General features: G+C 37.0%; 1 protein-coding gene across 3 annotated transcripts in view; it reads left to right on the top strand.

Annotated features, from left to right (window-relative positions):
• TFEC (transcription factor EC) overlaps nucleotides 1–19,032 on the top strand; it is a 65,607-nt gene extending 46,575 nt beyond the window's left edge. For 2 of the 3 annotated variants that reach the window (XM_071733683.1, XM_071733685.1), the window contains 5 exons: nucleotides 236–350; nucleotides 1,184–1,240; nucleotides 4,370–4,445; nucleotides 13,144–13,291; nucleotides 14,106–19,032. In XM_071733683.1, the coding sequence (XP_071589784.1) occupies nucleotides 236–350; nucleotides 1,184–1,240; nucleotides 4,370–4,445; nucleotides 13,144–13,291; nucleotides 14,106–14,486 (777 nt within the window). In that variant the 3' untranslated portion in view covers nucleotides 14,487–19,032. The remainder of the gene's footprint in view (nucleotides 1–235; nucleotides 351–1,183; nucleotides 1,241–4,369; nucleotides 4,446–13,143; nucleotides 13,292–14,105) is intronic. The other variant, XM_071733684.1, reaches the window with a different exon arrangement.
• Nucleotides 19,033–26,077: the final 7,045 nt, after the last annotated feature.

Below are 26,077 nucleotides of genomic sequence, written 5' to 3'. Positions count from 1 at the left end.
AAGACACTTTTGGAACTATGGCAAACTGTGACCCTTCACTTTCAATTTTATTCAGTACTACGTGAAGTCAAACTTTCCCTTCAGACACATAGACAGAGCACCTTCTAAAGAACACTGAACTTCTGCTCCAAGACATTTGCTCTTTGTATGTATATTTGTTTTATTTTTTTAAGTCTCTAACTTATTTTAATGTTGGGTATTTTTTTTTTATTATTATTCTTTCCTCCCCCTCAAGCTATCCAGCAGCATTTTGGATATATATAACAGTGACCAGGGAATGGCACCAGCTAATATGGGTCTCACAAATGCTTCTTGCCCAGCTAATCTACCAGTAAAAAGGGAACTTACAGGTAAAGGAACTCTGAGATTTTAATATTTTATAATTTCAGAAGTTATGGTGTTTCTCTTAAAAGCTGAATAAATCTTACCAATGAAATAGATGTCTGTAATTAAATTTTGGTTTATAGTTTCATTTAAGGAAAAGAACAAAGACCAAAGAAAAATGTTTTATTTCTGTTCTTCTCCTCAGTAATTCAGGAGCCATGTTGCTCCCTAATTTTTATGAACATCATGTTTTTAATAAAACTTATTCTTTCAGGAAACATAGTGGATTCTTCCACATGTTGGCTCCTGAACAACAGTATAAATAAATTATCATCCATTAAATTTGTTCCAGGGTAGAACAAATGGTTCTTTTAAAACCTTACAATAAGGCTATTCAAGGTAAATCTACATTAGTGGATTAACAACTTTAAAAGTTACATTCAATTAATCCAAAGAATGCTAACAACCATGTACAGTTTATTAGTGTCATTCAGAGGAAACAGTGAGTTTGTTCAATGTCTTACAAATCTGATTAACTCTTGCATTATGGGATATACAAATCCATAGCAATATTAGTGTGTTGTATCCTGATGCAAAATACAGAAAACTACCCCTCCGTAGTGTTTCTGTGTTCTTAAATTAAAAACGTTTAATAAATCTCAAGCAACCTGCCAGACTTCTCAAATATTTAGTCCTGGTAGAATATAGATTTGCTTATAATTTGTTTAATAATAAAAGGAGTAATGAAGTCAAAATACTATAAGGCTGCTCTTTGTGACAAGAGGCCATTTTGAAAAGGTGAAATAAGTACTGGAATTGAAACCTAAGGACTGTTTTAATAAATGTTACTTTCTGTCAGAAGCAGATACACGAGCATTGGCAAAGGAGAGGCAAAAAAAGGATAATCACAATCTCAGTAAGTATATATTCATCTTCCATCTCATTAAATGGAATGTATAGGGAATGCAGAAATAATATACACTATCTACCACATCTCTGCTCTCCTTTTAGATCAGCATCTTACTGGGGTAATAAAATTGAACTCAATCTACAAACACAGCCAACTACAGTGCTTTCTCCCCTGAAAACAATTTTTGTCTTTGACTTTTGTCTTTCAAAATATCTTGCATGTTGTAATGAATTTCTTTCCAAATCATCTGCTACTAAGTTTCCATGTTATATAACTATTCACATCTTTGTATATGTGCACACTTGATGTTGTCTCTAAGAACTGTAGTGCAAAACAGACAAGAAAGGAGGCAGATGATGAAAATAACAACACAGAAAATCCAGAGTTTTCATAGCTTACTTACTGAAGCACCCAAGGGAGAGGCTGTAACCCTCTATGGATGATGGGAAAGGAAAAAAAAAAACCGTATAAAGAATATCAGAGAACTTCTAAACAATAGTTAAGCACTTAAAGTTGAGGAAATTGTGTGTCACAAAAGGAGATCAGTGCAGAACTGCAGGAAACTCTCAGTGTATCAGACTCTGAAACACAAGCCCCCAAACCTCAGTAGGTTGGGCTACACTTTGTTTCCTTATGCAGAGAAGTGCAGCCATGTAGAGATGTTAGGCATTTCCATTCTAGAGGAATATTTTTCTGTAGTTTAAGCTAGGAACACAGTGAAATTCATAGAGAAGTGTCTAATACTAAATTTATAAAAATAAACAGCATTTTGGTTTATCCAGAACAGAGAAAAAATTGTTTTGATTGCTGAAATAAGATTAAAGTTAGGCAAATTTTCCCTTCTATAGAGTAATTTGATAGAAAAAAACTGAAGGATTTGTTTTTGGAAAGGGTTGACTAAAGAATTACATTTTCCAGTTCTCCTTTCCACTTCTTCCAGCAGAAACAGTCTCCAAGTCTGGGACATTCAATGATCCTTGTATATCCCTTCCAATTCAAGATATTCTATTATTTTAAACATAAATTGGAATTTAGTTAATAGCCAGTATTTATATTTTTGTTTATATGTATTTTTGTTCTCTGTACAGTTTGGTAGTCTTAGAGATATTTATGGCTTTACTTGCATGAAATGAAGTACCTGAAAGTATACATCCACTGGTCCAATGTGCTAACAACCACTGTGCCCAACTTCTGCTAGTTAGAGTTTCCAGAAAGCATCCTTATTTCTTTCTTAACATTTTTGTGGATTACAGACAGACCATGTAGGCTTTTAGGGCTGCAGCTAAAACATCTCTGAAGTACAAGTGAAGCTGTTGCTGATCTTGGGCAGGAATGGGCAATTTTTCCTGGACTAGGAAAGATGGTGGGTAGGAGTTATCTAGAACTGAAAAGGGAAATACAGGCAGACATATAAGTTAGGGATTTCAAACCTTTCCATTGTCTTTATCATTTATTTTCCTTCCTGAAAACAGAAAACATATCTGAGACCTGTCTCTCCCCATGGGCAGCTGAGCTGAAGGCTGTGTGCAAGGATGTTAGCACCAGACAGGCAACAGCTCTTCTGGTTTGGTTCCATGTGAATACTTCAAAACTCAAAGTGGCTCTGGAGATAGTTGTACTGTCTGATGGCTTAGACATACTGATGCATTATAGATAAAGGCTTTATTAAGTGGTTTACTCATTTACAAGTATAATTTTTTTTTAGAGATAGGCAGCCCAGGAAGACTCACCAGGCTGCCCATGGCTACACACCTCTAATTTAGTTATGTTGGGGTTTTGTACCTATATTCAAAATTAGGACATCACACTTGAAGTGCACATTTCCATCCATGGAGCATGTAGCTGTTCTGTCCATGTTCTAGGCTACACAGGTCTGATCTGAGAGAGTACAGTGACATTAGCATATTAAGTCCAAGGTAAGGCCTTTCAAGAAGCAAGGGATAAGATAAATATGTCAGTACAATGCTATTCAGGGACCAAATCTGAATCCTGTCCACTCAGCAAGGGTTGGATTGAGTCAAAGTGCAAAGTCAAGGGAGTGGACAAAAGTGCAATTTCATGCCAGTAGAACATCACCGATGGTCTCTGACAGCTAGCAGTACCACAACAGGGCAATGTTCTCAATGGATATACTTTCTGTACCACAACTGTATAAAAAACATCCCCCAAAAGCAATGAAACTTGAAACTATTCACTATTCAGAAAATATGAAGTTTGTTCATGTAAAAGTATCTGGAGAAAAAATGGTAAGAAAAGGGAGAACCATTCTCTCTAAATCAGTGAAATGGGAGAAGGAGAGATGACAGACCCTTTGTGCAGAGAAGGGTCACACACTCCAGTCTGGATATCAATGCAATGCCCGTAAAGTGGACTGGTAGCACATAGAGGGAAGCCAGATTTTAAGAGGCTTATCTTCTCCCTTTTCCATCTAAAGTACAAGTAAATCAGCATAAATTGGGAGGAGAAGCACAAATTTAAATTTTTTTTTTTTTTTAATTAAGTTTTTACTCCTTTTCTCTGTGTTTTAAAAGTTATTGTGAACACACTTGTACTGTCCATCACCAAAAGAAACAAATGTGCTGATGTGCTGAAAGTGTTTCCAGGAACACAATCTTTCTTAGTTTCAGTGAAGGGGTGTGATTGCAGTTACATCCTCTCCAGTTTGCAATGCTTGTAACTGTAAATAAGGGATAGTGAAGCTGTTAACTGTGATCTGCAGCAGGAATTCTGCCAAAATATGAAAGCCTGGATGACTTACCTTGTGTCCCTGTTGAAATCATCAGCAAAACTCCACTAAGCTGAAAACTCCATTGTGTGGAAAGAGAGTGTAGAAAGCATTCATAAGCATCAGAAGAAAGAGAAGTGTTCAGGCAACATGTGGCTATTTCATCCTCTAGACAGCTACTTGCAAATGGAGGAGAAATCTACAGGTAGAGTAGGATACAGAGATTATACTAATCATGGAATTTGTCTTGAGTGTAAGTCAGTGACAGATCATGGATCGTGTTGGGATTTTTATTCGAGGAAGACATTTTCTGTACATTGACTGACTTGTTTTTAACTAATTAATGTTTTATGTCAGATTTCTCCAAGAATACTTCACCATAAAAAATTGTAACTGTTTCTTTTTAACAGTTGAGAGAAGAAGAAGGTATAATATTAATTATCGAATCAAGGAGCTTGGCACACTCATCCCCAAGTCTAATGATCCGTGAGTTCAACTCTCTTTCCTGTAATAATGTTTATGATTTAAATACAGGGGGAAAAAAAAAAGGCAGTTGCATATACTGACTATGGGACAGAGTAATGGGACAGACCCTTCCATGCTGGGTCACTGGATCGGATCAGGCTGTTATAATAACAAACCTATGACAGATTTTTGTGCCTGTTGGAAAAAGCATACGAGAAAGGACAATAAACTGAAAGCAATTCCAGGGTGTTTAAGAGAGACTGCCACATCGGGGGGAAAACCCTAAGCCAACCAAAACCCAAGCAAAAACAAGACAAAGAAAAAAGAAATTAACCCAACAACAGAAAGCCCAGCTCTCTGTCCCTGGGAGCAATTGTGTGGTGTCTCTAGGGAAGGAAGGTGTGTTGCTTTCAGCTCTTGCTATGGGCCCTCTAGTGGGATAAAACAAAATGCATAATGTCACTGCCTGCCCATTCTCTAAGAAAAAATAGTCAGCCCAGGAGTCTGTCGACAGCATTTTTCACAAGTCCTCCACTCAGTACAAGGAAAACAAGAGTCCTAAAAAGCAAGGATAAAAATAATAATTGCTACAGTTACTATAATAATAGCATTTTATACTAATGCATATACTTACAGGAACACAAAATGCATATTGCTTAAACTTTACCTGCATTCCCTTAAAGCTTATATTTGTCATCAATGTGAAAAAGCTGCCTCGGTAGGAAAGCCTATTGCAGGATTAGGAATAACAATTCAGTGTGATATTTAATGCTGAACTTTAGCCTTAGATTTTTCATGTCACTCAGGGAAGCCTTAAGACCATATACTACCACGGTTGTGACTCGCATAAAATTGATTATACAGATTTTGTCTTTAGCATTTGCATGTCAATGCAGACCTGCATGATACTTCAAATGAAAACATCTATTGATATTTCAGCCTTTTTTTTTTTTTTTTTTCCTTGGGACTAAGACACTTTTGATTATGTGAAGGGTTTATATAACAATATAAAACTGTGTGAGTCTTACATAAATACAAGATTGGCATATCAAACCATTTGGAATGAAATCACCAGAGAGGAAGTTAACATACTACATCCATTTTAGACAATTCACAGACTCGGCTCCTTTTACATCATCCACCCAAGAATAGATAAACGGACATGTTCTTGTTATTAATATAGAATTAGGTATTACAGCTGAGTTAAAATAAGAAGGGTTTTAAGTACCTAAATAAAATTTTGGGGATACATAATATCCTGCAAACACAGAGTGGTAGATGAGTTTTAACTTTTCTGGAGTATCTTTCAGTATTCAAGACCATATGGGTAAATAATTGAAAGATTTCTCAGAAAAACAGTGGATGGCACTGTTGGTTTGCAGCTATAAAGCCATAATGGAAGCAAGTTACACTGCAATTAGAAATGGGCAGTAGGTATGAATTCCAGTTGCAATTTTTGATTGTCTGTGGACATGTTTCAGTTACATGTTTTAGTCTGGATTAAGGTTTAATTTATTAATTTACTCAAAATATTAATACCTAGAACAATGACTTAAGCTGTTCTTAAAATGAGCTATCTGGTCCTGTAGTTTTGTCCAGTAAGTGTGTTGCAGGTGGCGGGGGAGGTGAAAATTTAGAAGTAGTTATGCTAAGGTTTGGACTGGTCAAGCAGGACAGAAAAGCAGGAAACCGACAAGGAAAGTGTTAATGTGCTGAGAAGAGGGGAACAGTTTATCAACAAGGAATGCGCTGGGAAGAGGGGAACAGCTTATCAAAGGGGATTAGTTGGGCATGAACATGAAGAAAAGTAAACTGACATTGAAGATAAGGGTTATTACGCATGTAGAGGGGGGTTGATGGTGGGAGACAGTCAAAACAATATCTAAAATTGAAAAAGTACGAGATTTGCGGTTTGTAGATGTCTCTCTATTGTTATCTGCATGTAACTGTTTTGCAACTGAAATTCTGCACGAAGGCTTCATTGTAAAAAGGGTATAAAAGCTGAACCGAAAACGGGGATCGTTGGAATCCTGATTTGGGACACTAGTCCTCAGGTTTCCCGGGGCCCCGAATAAAGCACCGCATAAACTGGCACTCTGTTGGTTTGTGTCTTGACTTCGGGCAACAAGTGGATGGAGGATTTTACCCACAGATTTTTGTGTTGTTGCCTGATGAAATAGTTTCAGGTAACGATGCCAAAGACATTGCATTTTCTTGGTTTAATTGCAAACCCACGACTCATTTCAACAGAGCAACAGCCCCAAAGTATCTTATGTTTACAAAAGCACAGGGTAAACTTAAATATCTCACATTATGAGAACTGCTGTCTTCAAAAGGCTGATAATAAGTACTCCTTTTCAAAATAGACCTATCTAAGAGGTTCCAGGTTGCTGTTAAGAAAAAAGAGGCATCAAAAGGTTCAGGATGCTTTGGAATAACTATGCTATAACATAACTTTGCTATACCTTGGTGACAGGTCAGATGAATCCAAAGAAATGTAAATATATTTCTCCTTGCATTTGCAGATGAAAATACATTAATTTGATCATGTCGTGTGTTAGCTGAGCAGAACAAAAATATTATTTCTTTCTGGTATGGTCCTGTGTTTCTCAATCATAACTCAGTGTCCTTACCCTCTATTTTTCTTCTTGTTTTTTCCTTCATCACACCTTACTGTGCTCCCAATCTGCCCTCTTCTTTGAAAGAAATAGATGTATCATCTCTTACAGTACTTTATGTGTAACATTTTATCACACATAGAATTTTCACCTCATATATTGATTTTAGAAGATTCTTCTCATAGTGGGAACTTAGCTGTAAAAGGAGAAACCTTAGTGATGCTTGGACTAATGACAGTGAAGCAAATCAGTCTTTGCATTGAAGAGCAAATACTACTATAACTGAGCTATTGTGGTTAGCATGCCTGTCCCAGATGGCTTGCTTCAAGAAGATTACATTCAGACTCAGTAACAGAAAAGGACATTTTTGATGCTATTTGGAAGCCTTTTATGATTTATATTTCTTAGAAGTGGTGTGTGGGGTTTTTATTTCACTTTTGTTTTGTTAGTTATATAGTGAACTTGTTTGGCGCCTGCAGAGCTTCCGCAGGGACTTTCTTTTGACTGGCTTAAACCCCTATTCTTTTCACTTTTTTTAATTTAATGATGAAAAGTGTGGATTACATTGCTTAAATGAATGGGTGTTTTAAGTTCATTTCATCGGCATTAGAAAATGGAGATAAGTTGCAAAGAACTTTGAGTCTTTTGTTTAATTTTCAGTGCTTAGATATCCAAATGGTAGGTGATTCAGAAATTCAAAACAATTATATAGAATGATTTAAAAATAGAATTACAAAAAAAAGCCCAAAATACCCAGTCAGAATGTGCTGAAAATCTCATAACCTGCTCCTTTAAATGTACGTACTTTTCCATTCATCATTCCTTTGGGTTTAACCTTTCAAAATCCATCTTTTACATGGTTAACAGGATTTCATGTTGTGATGGAGTCTAAAAATGCCTATACAATAGTTGTTTTATGGTGGCCAGTCTAGAATTCAGAAATACTAAGAAGAAAAAAAAATATTTAATTTAAGTATTCTAGTAATTTTACAAAGCTGAAACTCCAACAGAAGCATGGAGGGTTTGGCAGAAGTGATGGGTTGTTCTCAGCCTCTCCTCTCTGCTCTCTGCATCTCCCTGTGCCTGACCTTCTCTCTGGTTTTGGTGGACATCTGTTTTTAGCAGCCAGCACAGCCACATTGCTTGTAAAGCAAAAGCTTGTGTACACTCATGCTACAAAAAAATAGAAACTTGCTGCCTCTTTCAGGCTATATACTTGTGCAGGTCATCAAAACAAGTACAAAGTCCTTCAAAGTATTTGTATGAGCAAGCATAATTTACAGCTGATTTCTCAGAAATAGGGAAAGAAATGGTCTGCAAACATAGTTTCGACTCCACAAACGTATTTGTTGTTAGTAACTGCTCTGTGGCTGACTAACTGTGACTGTCAGCCTCTCCCAAGTTAAACACTTTTGATCTTAGATGATCTGATGCTCTCATCCTTCCCACAGGAGTTCAACCTGTGTTCAAACTGGTTAAGCTCCCTTGACTTCAATAAAGCTACCTTAAGTAGCTTTATTGAAAATCAGTCTCATGGCTGTTTCTTTTCTCCTAAATGAGAAACTTTCCTAGGTGTCAGTTTTTGCCTGGGCATTTGAGATTTGTAGAGAGACTGAGCTGGTAGAGTTAGTAGGGCTCAGAGACTTATAAAACATGTGTTTTCACTCATTTGTAACTTTTCCATGCAAATCATGTAAAGTGTGGTAGATCTCCGTTACTTAAACTAGACAACAAATATGTAGCTGGCAAAAAATTTCAAATTATTGTACTGTATGCACACACAAAGACACATTCTTCCTTTGCAGAGGTCATTGCTGATGATGAGACCTTCAAAACTTCTTCCTGCTCTCAAATGACTTGTTTCACATGTAGTTTCTTGTGATTTGGAGATGCAGGTAGGCATCTACATGCCTACATAAGAGGCATTTGGGATGCAGTTGTACCTACACACAGTAATAAGGAATAATAAGGGGGGAAAAAACAGAAAGCAATTAATAGACAGTGAAAGAGTAAAAAGAAAAAAGAATTCCTGCAAGCTCCAAAGAGTAGTTGATCTATAGATAACTTTTTAGATTCAAAACAGTTAGGAAAGCAACTCTTGTCTGTTTTCATAAAGTGGTTTCCAGTACAATGACTGAGAGTGGCAGTTCAGTTTTTAAAGGTCCTCAAATAGGTTTAGAGACCTTGTCATTTCAGATTTTATCTCTATTATAAAGACAGCAACAAACCCATGTAAATCTATAAAAAGTAAACCCCTAAATTTCCTACTGACAAGTTTATAATTTTCCAGATAACCTTATTTAGACCCAATTCAGTATTTTCAGACGAATAACAGAAAACCAATAACTTATCAGAGGATTTATGAATTCTTCAGATGTATTTGCTGCGCTTGGATTTAATCCATCTTCATGTGTTTTCCGTCTTCAGGAGTCTTCATATAATAGAGAAATTTGCTTCCCTAACTGCTAAGCAGAGCTAGATGCCTTTGAGACTATTGCCATGCAGGCACCTCCCCCAAGATATTCACCCCATTTACCTTGATCCTTACTTATTCTGTGGGAGTTATTATTACTCTTCCAGCCTTAGACATCTGTGTAAAGCCTCTGTTTCTCCATAGCGTAGTCCTGTGACTGCTGTTAGGTGCTCTGGGTTAGAATGGATGTAGAGTGTCTGAGATGAAGAACCATCAAAGGCACCTTCAGTATTTCCTTTTGCTCCTAGTATAAATAGATAGACACAGAGTGAAAGAGAATTCTGAGGTCATCAGTTGGTACTTTGCTCTGTTGCCTTCAGATATTGTGAAGGTTTAACTTCAGTATTCCTCATTAATTAAAACACCAACCAGCATATATATATATGTAGAGATCCAGAATATATATGGGATACACACACACCCCCACAGGCACACACTCAGAGACACACACATAAAATAACAGGGTCTTTTAAATTATAATAATGACCACATATTTTCATCTTATATCTCCATGAGAGTTTTGCATCTCAAATTTTTAATTATTACCACAAGTGGCCTGGGTGGCCTGCCCTAGGTTATCTTGCTTTGGCAGGGGGGTTTGGGCTGTGTCATCTCAGGAGGTCACTTCCAACCCCTAACATTCTATGGTCTATGATTCTCATTCTATGCAAAAGTATCTCATGCAGAAGCTGACCAGATCCATCTCTCTGGAAGTTTGAATCCAGGAATTAGACCTCCAGTGAAGATTTATTTCAACCTATGAGAAAAAGATATTGCTACCATGTCCCCAAAATTTCAAATTATCAAGGCAACAGGAATGGAAAATATGCAATATCACAAAGGTTGTCAACCATGTGTAGCATGAATTAAATTTATCACAGAAAGACTCAAAAAAGTCATGACTATGTGACCTGTTGACATGTTTTTGTCTGAATTTGACTTTAAATCATAACACAATATGAAATTGTTTGTGAAATCATTATGAAATATTTGCCAAATAAGTGGTACATGCATGTTTTTATTTTTCAGCTACATGTCTCAATTATTTCCCTGTGGCCAGCTATGGATTAATTTCTATTTTTATAGTGCTACATTTTCATGTTCAGATCATAAGTTAAAAAACAGCTTAGTTTTGTCTTGATTACATGCTAGGAGGAGCTGACCCCACCTTGCCTAGGCAGATTGTGTATTTTCAGACTTTATACTATAGGCCTTATTACTGTAGCTCTTTTTTCAAAGTTTTCTTTTCAAAGTTACCATGAATATTTCTTGAATCAGTTCTTATCTCCTGAAATTAAAAAAAAACCTGTAATTCTGATTTATTTATAGAACATACAGATTATATCTGAGATATTAGTGGAGATTCCCAGTCTGAAGTGTTGCTGTCCTACTAACTGGAGCTGTTCCTGTTTGTTCAGGAGTGCTTTGGTGTGCAAACCTTTTCAACTCCCCTGTAATTCAGGTGTAAACAGGGACCTCTCAGTATTTTACTTAACTTCCCAAAGGGTCTGAAGAAAACAGCTCTATAAGGTGATGATGGCAGTCAAAGATTTGTCCAGAAAATAAGCATCATGTGTACTTAAATCTTCCTTAACCTTAACAGTCTGATCATAAGTGTCTCAAATGCAAGGAGAAAGTCCTCCCCCAGGAGGGAGTCCATGTGATGCTGGCAGGAAAATTCCCTGTCCTCCCACCTGGGCAAGTACAGGGAGATGAAAGACGAGGCAGAGAGAATGCTGAGAAATGATTCAGCTGTCATGGGGGAGACAGGTTCTGCTCTTGGCTCCCACCTCTGTGTTAGGTTTTTCAACCAGGGAATTTCTAAGTGAGAATAAATATCTGCCTTGGGGAGCTGTCCCTGATGTTCTGGCTTTGCAGACAGTAGGGTCTGAGCCAATAATTATTTTCTCTCTGACCTCCTCACCTTCTAATCCCAAAATCTGTGCATTCCAGACCTACATCACTGAGACAAGGGGAGGTTCCAGTGTTCTGGAGCCCCACTGTTTCAGTGCTGCCCAGAGGGGACCGAGATGTGAATTCACACCCTCCCTGATCAAAAAGTTGATACTAGCAAACGATTTAAATTCTAGGATATGGTTAGCAACCACGATGTTTATCAGAATTTGTGTATTCTCTGAGCATCTTTAAAGCCATCTGCTCCAAAACCTTTTATCCCTAGTTCAGTGCATCAGAGAAGGCCAGGCAGACTGGGTCCCTAAAACCTGGATCTGCCTGTGTTTTGTCCTTCCCATTCAGTAGAAAGACAACGGCCTTGGCGGATGTCTCTAAGGGTCCTTAGCCTTGGGGTAAGGATATCAGATTCCTTAAGTACTTACTCTGAGAGGCTGAGTGTAAAGCATAGACACTTCTGCAGTAAGTCCACTCCAGATCTCAGTTTTACTCCCAAAGGTCAGCATATGATTAGGAGCAAGTCTCATTAACCAAAGAAATGAAGGAATAAAGGAAAGTGGTGACTGACTGGACTATAGACTGTATTTTTTTTTTTTTTTTTTGACTCTATAAATTCCAGACTACAGGTATTTGAAATAGGTATCAAAAAATGCAATAAGGTGGTTACTTTCCACTCACAAAGTCTGATTCTTACTGGTTTAAATAGCTTTTTCCTTCTCAAGGATGTTATGTAGGACCAGAACTTCTTCCAGTTTTCTTCTCAGTCTAAGCCATTTTGCAATAAAGTGCATAGTTTGAATAAAAGCTTTTGTCTGTATATGTAGTGCAGCAGGCCCATCTTGTGTCATAAAATACTGACCTTTATTAGAAATTAAACATTTTCAACAAATATCATTCTTGTTTCAAGGCCTCCAAGACCATACATAAAGGAATACAAGGAAAGCCAATAAATGGGTACATAGAAATCCTTGAACAGATGCATTTGAACAAGTGCATTTTTGTCAGTAAGATTGTTTGTAAGCTGAAAGCTAAGTGATGATTTCCTGAGTGAGGGATGGATATAATATTAGTTTTTTGTATGGCTTTTATTTGGAGTTGGGGATCTTCCTGTAGCTGTGGATTCTAACTTCATTTATATTGTTTCAAGATTTTTGAACAGGATTTTAATCATTCCATAGACATAATGGTCACCAAAGTGTGATTTGTCTGGTCTGTCATCAATGAGGAGTGGCATTCAGCACAAACCATTTTTTTCTCAACAAGCATAAGAGCAAGCTCATTAGTAAGTCAGGTAAAAGGAGTAGTATATTCAAAATGATCTTTAAAAATTTAGGCTTAAGTCCTCAGTAATGTATATTTCCTAGTTCATTAATGCAGAAATACTGCACATAGATTTTAATCTTAGAGTTAATAATAAAAGCAATTTTCACTAAAAATATAAAAACTGTAATGGTAGAATCATGATATTGCATTTAGCTCTCCCACAAAAACTCACTTTATTACTTTCTTTTGACACTTATTTTCATTCTGGGATTAATTTTACTATATAAGGGCTTCTTAACTATTCTATTAAAATTTCCATTCAGAAGCAATAATATCTAAGAGTGAATAATAGTCATGTAAATCATTATTTCATATTAATGTAAAAGATTTTGTAAGTTCTTATGAATTCTGCTGACATGCACAATTGTGAAAAGGTTATCTCTACATTCTGCAGTGATATGCGCTGGAACAAAGGAACTATTTTAAAAGCATCAGTGGAGTACATCAAGTGGCTACAAAAAGAACAACAGAGAGCCAGAGAATTAGAACACAGGCAGAAGAAATTAGAGCATGCTAACAGGAGACTTCTACTCCGAATTCAGGTTTGTATAAGAGTGTTGCCATGAACTACAAAGCTTTCTCAGTACTTATCCCTCATCAAATTTTATTAATCTAGATAATATTTCCCCCAATGGCATTTATTAAAGTGAATTTGCTTTCCCTATTTACTGCTGTGTATATTGCAAAGGGTTTTTTTTTTTTTTTTTAGATTTCTAAGAAATTCTTTTGATAATTAGACCTTGCATGAAAAAATACATAGAAAGTTATTTGAGTATTTGTGCAAACAGCTTCCTTACGTATGTATTAGAGCCACAGAAAGACAAAAAAGGAAGCAAAAATATATCTCTGCAGCCAAAAATCAATACTGGACACTAAATTTTCTTCAGTATTTTAATTTTCCTTTGTAAAAATTTTATGTTACACTTCCTTGGGCAAAGTGTGCCGTGTTATTTCTGCTTGTGACATACAGCAGCAGAATATGACCCTGCATGGCTTGAATTGAAGATCTGAATATAGACACCTATGAAGAGAAGAGAGAGACAGAAAGACATAAAATCAATAATATTTTTCTGACACCTTTACTGGGTTCAGCACGCAACTGTTTTAGAGATGCTGTCCTACCTCTTATGTTCTTGTAGCACAGTTGACTTGAGACAGGAGGTTAAATAAAGAGGAACATACTCTAGTGGCAAATTCCCATGGTCCAAATAGTTTCATGTTTCAAAACATAGCCTCACAACTTGACAAAAGTTATAATTAATTTGCAAAAAGGATCTGTATCCTATTTCAGTAGTTCTGAAGACACTGTTTTGTCTTTTAAAATAATTATCTAATTGTTTTTGTTTGAATTATTAGGAACTAGAGATCCAGGCACGTGCACATGGCCTTCCAGTCATGTCTTCACTCAGTGCAGTCGATTTAGCTGCACAGGTCATCAAGCAACAGCCTTATCCAGAGGAGAACTCTGTAGACTACTCCCAACAAATGCCTCTGGCACACAGACCAAATTCTGATGTTTGTGATGGATCTACAGCCTTTTCTGATCCACTTTCACACTTCACAGATTTGTCCTTCAGCGCAGCTTTAAAAGAAGAGCAACGACTAGAGGAAATTCTACTGGATGACACAGTGTCACCGTTTGGAACAGACCCACTCTTGTCCTCCACGTCCCCAGCTGCATCAAAGGAGAGCAGCAGGAGAAGCAGCTTTAGCACAGATGATGGAGATGATTTATAAAACCAGAAAGGGCCTCAAACTTCTCTAAGCCACTGGCTAAAAGACTGAGTTGAATGTAAGCATGGTGTTCGTGCTTATTTAAATACAAATAAGGAGAGTCGCTGTGAAGACAAGTTACTACATGACAAGGGTTTAAATCAGCCCCTACTTCACAGGAAAATGAAATGGACATGAACTCATATCACTTTGCCCCAAATCCACATCCTCTGCTTGCAGCTGACATTTGCACAAACCTTCCTTCACTGGGAACTTTTTTACTATCATCCCATGACTTTTTACAGTACTATGAAAAGGCTTACCACAAAGGGAATAGCCGTGTTACAGAACTTTATTCAAACTCTCTCCACAACCTGCATACACTTTTCTCTGATATAAACATGAGTTTTAGTAATTTTTTAATTTCTCTTTTTTATATAACTAAAATTTCTGCAAAACGTGAAGCAACAGGGAACTATTTAAGCTGGGAACTCTAAGCATGTTACAGGTTTTAAAATATGAAAAAACAGATATTAATGCTTCCTCACAAGTGAAGTGAGCATGAAGTTTAAACTGCATAAATTTCTCTTTAAAAGGAGAAAATACATTAAGCTTTTCATGGAATTCCATTTTAAAAAAAAATTTATTTTGTAGAAGAACAGACTTTTAATGTATATTTTAATGACACAGAAGAAAAATGGAAACTAACACAAAGACAGAGACTCAAACGAACTCAGACAATAAGATATGACATTTCAGCAGAAAGATTTTATGGATGCACTCAACAAAGATACTCTGCGTTACAATTAGCACAGTTTAAAACAAGCAATATTGATAACAGTGCTATTTCAGCTTCTTAATCCAGGGATATTAAAACAGTGTCCTCTTTTGTGTATAAGAGATCAGAACTCAGAGCTATGGTACTGTGGTTCTCAACAATGCTTCCAGTGTCCTTTGGCAGCACAGCAAGGTTTTTCCAAAGGGATTTGACTTTATCCGTACGTGTGCCTTTGATCCACTTGGAAACAAGAGGAAAATGACACGATTGCCATTGCATGCACTTAAACAAAAAAGAATTTAATTACAAATTTGGCATTGGATTCACTACAGAAAAGCTGAAAAGGAAGGGTATATTCAGAAGTCTTGATGTGATGTGCTGCTTCTCATCACCATCCTTCTAGGAAGGGGGGTTTAGAACGTGTTTTGATGACTCAGTAAAAGCTTGGCAGTTAGAGGGCAGGTAGAAGACATACCATTTCTATACTGAGTGAAATTCTGGAGAGTGATGCATGTTCCTGGAGGACATTAAGTGCAATCATTGTAATTGTAATATTAATACATGGGAAAATAAGTTGGCACAGGTTCTTCATAACCCTTCCTCAACCAGAGCCAAAGCATCACATTAGAGAGTTCCCTAATGATTCAAAATATATTTCAAAAGTGTGTCCTAATTTTTTTGTCACTGTGCCTGCCTCATGTCTCAGAAGTGTCACAGGTGGAAATAGTAAGAAGAGATTAAACCAGATTGTTTGCCTTTGACATGTATTTAAACATATTATCCAAGAACAGAGCAATTGCTTCTTCCTGTTGCCTCCTCCATTATTGGTACCAGGGTCCAGCTTACAGTCCTTGTGAGGGTTGTGCTCCTTCAGGGCTGTAGACCACTCCTGACCAGCCCAGGCAGTGTCGTGATAATTTCTTAATTGGAATCTGGATGGCTATGAAAGGTGATGGAGTATGGAATTTCATAAGAATATTTATGTTTTTAGGAAACTAAATGGTTTCTGTGAGCCTGTGCAAACTACTTGAATGTAAGGAGCACAAAACAGCTGTAAGCTGAACAGAGCAAACCTTATCTTCCTGTTGTGTTCTTGTGGGGTTCCAGACAGACCAGCCCCTCAGAAAAAGGTAACATATGCTTCCACTGCACTGTCACTGGTCACTTTTTGGTTTTTTGCTTAACATGGAAGAAAGGAATGGAAAGACAAGTGAGGATTAACCAAAGGCAACTGAACATAGAACTGATTAGTGTTTTAAATGGATTGCTTCTATAGATTAAGATCATTGAAAGAAGAACTACTGTGTCATAGATTTGCCAAAGTCTAGATAATGTTGACATTTGAATATAAACCATGATGAATTAAAAATAACATTTATGCCCACATTGTGTCTGGTGTGGGATACTTTTTGTCCATTTCATCTGATGAAAGGAGGGAATATTGGGTTGATATCAAATGCCATTTGTTCTTTTACTGCAGTTTCAACTACATTACATTAAAATACACCAGTGTGGATTGCTCATAATGGAGAAAAAGAAATAAAATATGAATGGATTACATGATTTTCCCATTGAACTTTTACATGGAAGTTAGACCATATTTCTGAACTATATTGACTTTAAATAACATCCTGAATTTCATCACTTTTATAAGTACTGTTCTAAAAAAAACCCCAACAATACAGTGCATCCATTAGGTTTTTTAAAGTTGATTTTCATTCTTCTGACAATTGCTGGAGCACCAGATTACTTTTTTCCCTTCCTGCATGGGAAGCTCAACAGAAGCTTTTGCAACATACCATATTGTATCTACCATTAAATATATTCATAAGGCTTTCTTCATTCACACAAAATCCTCATTACCCAAAACACTAAGTGTATCCATACCTGTAGGTGTGAATGATGGCAAAGTTTTTTTATAACCATTATGTTTTTTTCTAATAGCATGTCATCATAATTACTAATTTAGCTAATAACTGTAACATGTATTGCAGCATCACCTGTGAAATAAAGTGGTGGGACAGGATGCTAGAAACTGTAACCCAGGACATTCTAGGGATGGATTGGATGGTACTGAAGGCATTAGGAGATGCATGTGCTGGTAGCCATATCCCTCAGTTTCTGTTGTAAGCACACCCTCTGCCACCCCAAGTTTGGGGAGGCTGCTGTGAAAGCAAGGGTGCTGTTAGAGCTGAGCAGAGCATGGTCCTATTGGCTTGTGCAGAGGAAAGGGATTTCATGACTACAGGGACAAACCCTGATGTCCTTCCTCAGGCAGAATTTCCTTGCTGTCCACGTGAGTTTTTTTGGACTAGGGAGGTGCAAGGGAAAGACATGTTTTAGCTGTTTCCTACTGAGATCTGTTTAATGAAGTCTCATGAAAGAAGTGCATAATGTCTGTGGCTCTGGATCTAGAAAAGAATTTAGAGACTTACAGAGTGTGACCTCAAGTGGGGCAAGGGATGAGGGGAGCTGGCTATTTTTCTCAAGATATATTAAATGAAGAGTTCTTGCTTGTTTTCAGCAGCAGCAGTTGAAAGCTGGTGGACATTTTCCTACAGAGTACACAAAATGGCAATGATAATTACACAAAAGGGAGGGGAGTTGAAATATTAACAGCTTGTTTAATTCATGAAATGGATACAGATACTTTACTTAAGAACAGAAACCTAAATTATGTTGCTGTGCATAGAGTGAATAGTGTGAAAAAGCTACAGTAAGTGCAGTTTTAACAAACAGGAACACAGTTTCTTTATAGAGTAAAATAACTAAATATAATTCAGTCATTTAATCTTAATAAGAACATTGCTACTATAATACCTTTTGACTTTAATAGGGCTGTATATATGAATGGGGGATGTAAAATTATTGTAATTTAAAATTATGTTAAGTCTCTTAGATAAGGAAAGACATTTACATTACTATTATGAAACTGTAGAATATTTTTTTAATAATTGCTATTTTTCATTGTTAGCTACATCGTATCTTGTTTTCTAAGTCAATGTATGCAGACAGAATATACTTTGTTAAACACTGTACATGCAATGATTTTAAATTACATTTTATACATGCTATTATTTTTGTTTATTACACGAATACAACTAAAGGACTAAAATTAAAACATCTCTTTATATATCCCTTGTGAAACTTTACTATTTGGTCCCCCAAAGAATGCCATCACAAAACAGTGTAATAACATCCACTAAGAACACCTGCGATACCTGGCAGACAAAACACTTCACAACTGCTGAACATTTAGTCCATTACGATACATCATGATCCAGCAGCCTTCCATTAATAAAAATAATTGATACATTCTTTAATATGGTCTCCTGCCATCTGCTTATTCCTGCTGCTAAGGCTTTGATTTATGGAAAGTGTTTTCAGAATGTTGCAAAATTGCTAGCAGGCATGATGCTATCAGTTAAATCACTAAGAAGATCTACAAAAACCTTTTAATGTACTAGATGTTCCCCAGACAATCTACAATAAATAGACCATTGTATTTTAAGATGTAAAATATTTTTTTAAAGCTGATAATTAGATAGCATTTGAAACTAGAAGATACTCTTACTTAATGACTTAAGTAAGATTCAGATTGCATTTTTAATTTCTCATACCAAAAGTGCTGTTTTCTTTAAAAGATATTTGGTGCTTTCTGTGCATGAAATTACTCAAAACTTCTTGGGTAGTGGTATATATTTCAGCTACAGTTTTGTAATAGTTCATTGTTTTATGTAAAATAGTGTTCATTGTTTGTGTGCATCAGATAAACATTCTATTTGTAATAAAGATGTACTCTGGGCTCTTTATTTCATCAAATAAGTAAGAAACCCCCCCCTCAGTATTAAACCAGAATATTATTATAAATATTATTTAAAGTTCAGTGATTAGCCATGAAAAGAAGCTTTGCTTTTTTACATATTTATTATGCACTTAGGATTTGTTCATAAAAGGTACTTGGCTCCTTTGTGAGGGACTGAGAGCCCTCAGTTCACTTTGAAGAAAGGCAATGCTCCGCCTGTTGCGGGCTCAGACACTTGACGATTAAATAAACAGTATCAGAAAATAAAATCAAATGTTATTTCAGAGATTAGAAAAGCACTGTGATACACTGTTTGATTAAAATAGTGATATTTGCAATTGACAGACAAACAGATTTAGTGTCACCATCATTTCTACTGACAACCAATGGGAGATTAGGGAAAAACCTATGAAGTTGTGATAATAATCAGACCAAAAGTCTAATTATAAAGGAGGCTGCAGCAGTGAAGTATGCTAAGGCTTATTGGTTAAATCACTGGTACTCATCAAGTTAAATATATATCAGTTTCATTAATTGGCAACCACAAGACAAGTTTTCTATATTCAGGGTGGTGATGATTTTGATATAATCCACCACATTGTGGTTAAGTATATGATTCATGTAATAAGAAAAAGGTGCCTCCAGGCTATTGTTCCTAGCATGGATTAAAATTTACATATTGCTTCTCCTTATGTCAAAACATCTGGTGCCTGCAAATGCTAACATTTCGTTAAAAAGTTTCACAAGATAGGAAAAGTGGATTGGAAACACTGCATGTGAATCATTCAAGCATTATAATGGAATAAGAGGCTGAGTTATGAACAGGCAGATTGAACAATAGTATAGTCAAAGAGATTCATATGCTTATGAGTTTGAGAGACAACACTGTCTTAGAGGGGGAAATGCCCCAAATAATGAGAAATAATGAGTACTTTTTTTCAAATCTTATTGAGATATATCCTCTCAGTTACTTTCCAAACTATTTTTCCCCCAAAGAAGATCCCTGTACCAAAGCATGTTTACTTGGTGCTAAGATTGTGGCTAATACATTAATTTAATTCATGCACTTCAGTGTTTTGGCATCCCAAAATGCCATGTAGTTTTCTGGGAATTTAATTACTCTTATTCTTACTGTCCTGTTTTACAGCAGAATATCAGCATATAGCAGGGTAGATTGCAAATGTTTTGGATAGCCAGTTATCCTCATAATATTACTTCCTTGAAAACCCTAGCAGTCCTTGCATCAACAGTTAGGCCCTGGACTTTTTCTCTTTGATTTCTAGGTGGGATTTTAGATGTTAATTTTCACTTACTAAAAAAAATGTATATTTTTTTGGTACTAGAATATCCAGAAAGCTGCATGAGAGATTGAGTAGTAGATACACTGATGTTGGAAACTTCCCTCTGGGTGAAAGGAGGCAATAAACAGTGCTTTTTTTTTCTAGAGTGCCTTGATTCAAGTGATATATTTGTTAATTTTCTGGATTCTAAACATAAACATTCCTTAGATGGCTGCTGTGTTTGCAAAAGAGGAACCAATCCAAAAAGTAATGGCTCCTCCAAAGGGTTTTTGTATTTTAAGCACTTAGTCCTTGGATTAGAAATTTGCTTTCTCTTCTAGGTTTTTGGACTTGAAGCATGTCACATTTACATGCCCTGAGTCACCTCCTGATGTTCCCTGGGGATGTCCCAGGACCCTCTGTCTGCACAGTGCAGATGGCAGTGATGGCAATTGCTGCTTTCTGCAAAGAGCCCCACCACCAGCAGAGCCAAATGAACAAAACCACTTGTGCTGACCCCCATCCTCCCACCTCTCCAGGGAGAGGCACCTCTCCCAGCCTCACTTTCCATCTGGATTTCATCTTCAGAGCTGTCATGGGTCTCCTAATCATGCTGCCTCCATCCCAGAGCAGGGTCACCTCACAACCCTGCTAACACCTAACATGTTCACCTAACTTATGAGTACAAATCTGAGGTTGCAGGGTCTGGTTGCCCAAATCCTGCAAGCCAGGATGTGACAATACTCTTGAGCATCTCTGCAGACCTCCCAGGCTTCCTCCCACTGAGCTGGAAGGGCTTTGAATGGAAGGGAAGGCAAAGCCCAGCACTGGCTGAGAGCTCTCCCTACTACAAACCCTGTGAGAACATTCATTTTGTGAACAGTGGTTAACGGGAGTTCTGGGTTGCTTTTTAAAGCATTTTACATGAACATGTTTGTACATTGTATTTACTTGTAATGGACTTGCCCTCAGTACCAAATGATTATAAATTATTTAAGTTTAATATGAAGCATTTGGAAGTATTTTTACATACGCTCCCAGGAGCAGGATGAGTTAAGGAAAACGTTTCTTTTTAAAGTGTAAGACATTATCATTAAAAATTCTTAATATAACATCTTTTGATCAATTAGTTGATCTGTTGCATGGGCATCTTCTGTCATCATTATGGGGGAGGAATTTCATCAGTAATAAAATCCGACATTGCTAAAGAATCATTAGGAAAGTTAAGTGCATACCCAAAGTCATCGAGAAATACCATTCCATCATTTCCACTGGAAAACAGTTTCTACAGCAGGACAGCTAATATACACAGCCAGCTTGTTATAAAAACAAACTGACACAAAGCAATTTAGGTTTACTTCAATGTAAAGTAAGCATGGTCAACTTAAATTTGACTTGTTTTTTCACAGGGGGTAGAGCATCCTTTGGGCAAGAGAAAGAAAAGCCTGAGACAACGGAGGTTAAGGATCATGGAAAACAAAAGAAGGTACCTTCTTGATCCCAAAAGGTCACAAGATTAATCTGTTATACCTGAAGGAAGATCTCTGCTCAAAAGTAAATGTCATCCTGAAAAGCAGGCAGGGGAATACTGGCCTGGGCTCTGGCAGAGACTGTCCTCTCCCACTGGAAAAGAAAGGATATTATTTCAAGGTATTTGCCTCTTCCAATGGAGTAATTTATAGCTGGCTCTCATCACCCATTTCTCTCACATAATTTGCTCCTTTTTTCTGTGCTGAACAGTGCCAAATTTTAGAGGGTAAAACACAAATATTCTTCCCTCCCTTTCTTGATGCTCTTTCTCCTCCAGAGGCTGGTGCAAATGCAAGGAGCATCAGCTCCTCCTGCTTGTCAGAGAGCAGCTGCAGCTTCAACTGAACCTGGCACTCACTGGTTTAAGAGGCTGGTACCTGTGGAACAATACCAATGCACTATGGGTGACAAGTAATTATGTGATTATTTAAATGACCAGAAATGGTGAGCAAGCATGAGGATAAAATAAACTTATTCGTGCTGTAAGACTCATAATGTCAGAGGAACTAACTTAGTTTTGGTGCTCAGTGTATTGAAATCCAATAATAAAGAGAGATTTTGTTCCTTTAGGCCCCTGAAATCCTAAACTTGATGGCTCCAGGAACTTTCTGTGTTACGAGGAGTTGCACGTGGTTTGCTCTTGATAACCTTGATGGTGGGAGCAAACTTTACATCAAGGACCTTTTGGTTTTACTGGGGATTTTCTTTCAAACAGGAGTTTTATGCTTGAGCTTACCATTTTTTTTTTTTTTTTTAAAGAGGCCAATAAAAATATGCTTATCTCTACTACCATCAGCATCATGGCCTATTTTGCCAGTGCAGCAAGGCAGAGAAGTAAGTACATTTCACATGAAAAGATTTACCAAAATGTGCCTACTTGGTCTTTTCCCTTCAAACTTCATTTTCTGGAGATGTCTGGAGTCTCAATACAGACTGCACACTATCTTGTTTGGGAACTACATTAATACAGAAACTGAGAGCAAGTGATTTGGGACAGCTCACAGACTGTTTCTGGGAGACTGAAGTTTTCTTATTTTTTCTGTCTTTGCATAACTGTATATTCAAATTGTGGCTGGACCTAGAGAATTTAAAAGCATAGAGACAGTGATCTATTTGGCATCTATTGCCCAAATCAGATTTGTGTACACTCTGAAATATGGATCCAAATTTTGTGTACTGAAATGACAGGTCCTCAGCATCCCCCAAACTCACTTCTGGTGTGTGAAGCAAAGATGTTACTCAAAGAGCAGCACAAGGAACTGATCTTGTATGGAACATTGAAGTGATATTGTGCTTTCCCAGGCTTAGAGACTTGGGATTCTTTCCTCCTTTATGAAATAACTTTATAAACATCACTTTTCTATTCTGTTATTGGAGCACAAATGCCTGCAAGAGGCTCTGGAAGTCCTTTTCCTCTTTAGCACAAGGTCCTAGGGTATGTTCATTGCCTATAAAATATAGAGATACTTAGGTCTGTATTATAAATAATAATACATGTATGTGGTGCATGATTCTAATGATGTAATTCAGTTTTAGGTTTTTACTGCCATTCATAAACTGCTTCAGCAGACTTCTTGTAATTTATGATATCAATAGAGCCCCTTAAATTACATCCTAGATTTTGCCATGTATTGCCCTATGAAAGAAAATGGCTTTGTATCCAATATCACTTTGAGAGAAGTGCTAAAGGGAGAATGAACCAAAAGTCAAGTGCCCTTTATTGAGAGCGAATATTGCCAACACTGTGTGCAATATATGAGAACCAAACACTTGAAAACAACTACTGTAATACTCAGCTTAATTGTTTGCTTTGAAACTATGTGGAGATTCCTCACACTGGTTTGAAATAAGCTTGTCAGGGTCACAAGAAAGGTGAGGCCATCTTTCAATGTCTGCAGTTTTTGGGCCTACAATTTCTAACTCTGAGAAAGTCAGGGCAAAAATAGCTGCTGTAAAATTCTGACATTGACCAATCTGACTCAGGAGCTTCTTTTCCTTGCCAGGGACTGGCTGATATGCCAGGACCTGCTGAGGGACAGCAGATTGATCCTGAAGCCCATGTTGCCCAGGCTAATGATGGCATTTGTACAGGAGCCAAACACTCTTGGCTGTAGTGTGAATCTGCACCAGTAGTTTTGAATATTTCCAGTGCCAACCCAGGTAGAAGTTGCCTCTTCTGCCTTCATTAGGCAAGGGGATAAATCCCAACGCACCCATTAGGAGGTGGATCACAGTATAGTGGACTATTGCCTCCACGACTTTTTTTTTTCCCTCCCCTTTGTTCGTCTTCCCATAAAACCCTCGAAGGAGGTCAAGAACTGCAGGTGGTGAGGGGGTGGGAAAAGAACTCTTCAAAACTAAGCAGAGACAACTGGCCAATTTAGCACTGAGTTATTTTAATTCAGGTGCTTTCTTCCTCTGCAATGTGTAAACCTTCCTTGAGTAGAAGAGTCCTGGGGGCAGTGGCTGGAGGGGATCCATCACTGCCTTGGCTCCATCAAAGCCCTTCTGGGGACAGGGAGGCAGTGTGGAGGCACTGAACCTCGCTGTGGGACAGCGTGTGTAGTTTCCCATCACACAAATGCTTTTATTCTTGCCTAAGAAATGATGTGCTGCTGCTAAGAATCAACAGAAAATAAAGTTGCATAGAAGCTGTACCTGCAGAATGAGCCAAACTTCTGATTTCACAAGAGCAAGCACATTCAATTGCTTGCTGTGTTTCAGGAACAAAAATAATTTGTAGTAGACACTAAAGCTGGACTCAGAGGAAAGACTATAACCAGTATACTGGCAAAAAAATTCAAAATATCAATAGTATTTTTAGTAGGTTATTTCTAGTACTTGTAAATACCTCTGTTTTCTCAAAATATTAAACTGAGTCTGATCTTGATTGTTACATGTGAAGAAAGGTGTCTTTATAGCTGTTCTCTTGCAGAAAGTGCAATAAACAACCTTATTTGGCTTTATACATGTCAGGAAACTCTTGCAGTTTTCAAAGCAATGCAGTTGATGTGAGGGGAGCATAATCGGATCAATTTTGTTTAAATAATAGGAGACACCTGAAGATAAAACTCATTCTGAACACCTCACAAGTTTAAAATTACTTGACCTTAGACTGAACTTTGCATGTGAAACATACTCTTACCTGAAAAGCAGGAAATGTAATGGACACAAACAAACAAGACACAGTATATGAATATTTCTGGTTTTTTTTATATAGCTTCCTAAAATTATTATCTTATTGTAGTTATGCTTAATTATTTATGCATGAAAACATACCAACCCATAAAAATGTTATCTAGACTACTATATTTACTGTTTTATTTTGTTTCTGACCATTTTTTTTTTTTGGTGCAGTTTAATTCTCATAGCATTGTGTAATTTCCATCAACAAAGAAATAAAATATATACAGTAGAATATGAATCATGTTCTAAAATGCTTAAACCTGTTAGATGCCCATTAATCTTCCCATATTCCAAGTAAAAAGTAGAAAGCAATTTGAGTTTTCACGTCCTTTGTATTTAATATTTACCTGTGGGCATGTATAAAATAATTCTAAAAAATCCACAGCTACTTACAATTTACAGAACGGGACTAATGCTGGTAGTTGATCCTAAACTGACACAAACCAGATATTCTCCTAATGTTACTCCAAGGAATTTTAAACTGACTCTGTTAAAGCCAAGGTTATTTGCCTTGGGGATGCCTAATGGAAGGGTTATTATAACACTGTCCACAAATAGGTGTCTTGAGAGAGCCAGGGCCATAATACTTCATTGACAGCTAATAGATTGTGCTACTGCTGTATCATAGTGATCTTTGAGGCCAAAGGTCACACCTCTTCCTTAATATTTAAATAAAGATACTTGACTAGAGCAGAAAACAGCTTATTGCCAGTGATGGCTGCTGCTCAATTTACAAGAACCTTTACAAAGTCATGCTAATTCCCGGCCTCCTTAGAATGCATGATAACCTTTCATAAATCCATCTTTTCCAGATGTCCTTGGAAATGACAGTTATAAAACTACAAATGATTTGTAATGCAAAACGGGACTGACAGACTTGGAGATTAGTTCTCAATGTACTAAAATGACTAAAGACTATAGCTAACAAAAGACTTAAAATGCATCAATAAGTATCTGCCAAAACAGCTCACGAGGATCTTAAATACGTTCAGTAATGTCTGGAAAATAAGAAATACTAATAATTGCAATATGGTAA

The sequence above is a fragment of the Heliangelus exortis genome, chromosome 1, assembly GCF_036169615.1.
Source record: "Heliangelus exortis chromosome 1, bHelExo1.hap1, whole genome shotgun sequence".
In the NCBI taxonomy this organism is placed as follows: domain Eukaryota; kingdom Metazoa; phylum Chordata; class Aves; order Apodiformes; family Trochilidae; genus Heliangelus; species Heliangelus exortis.
The sequence above is the reverse complement of the archived record's forward strand: the minus strand, read 5'-3'. Positions and strand labels throughout refer to the sequence as shown.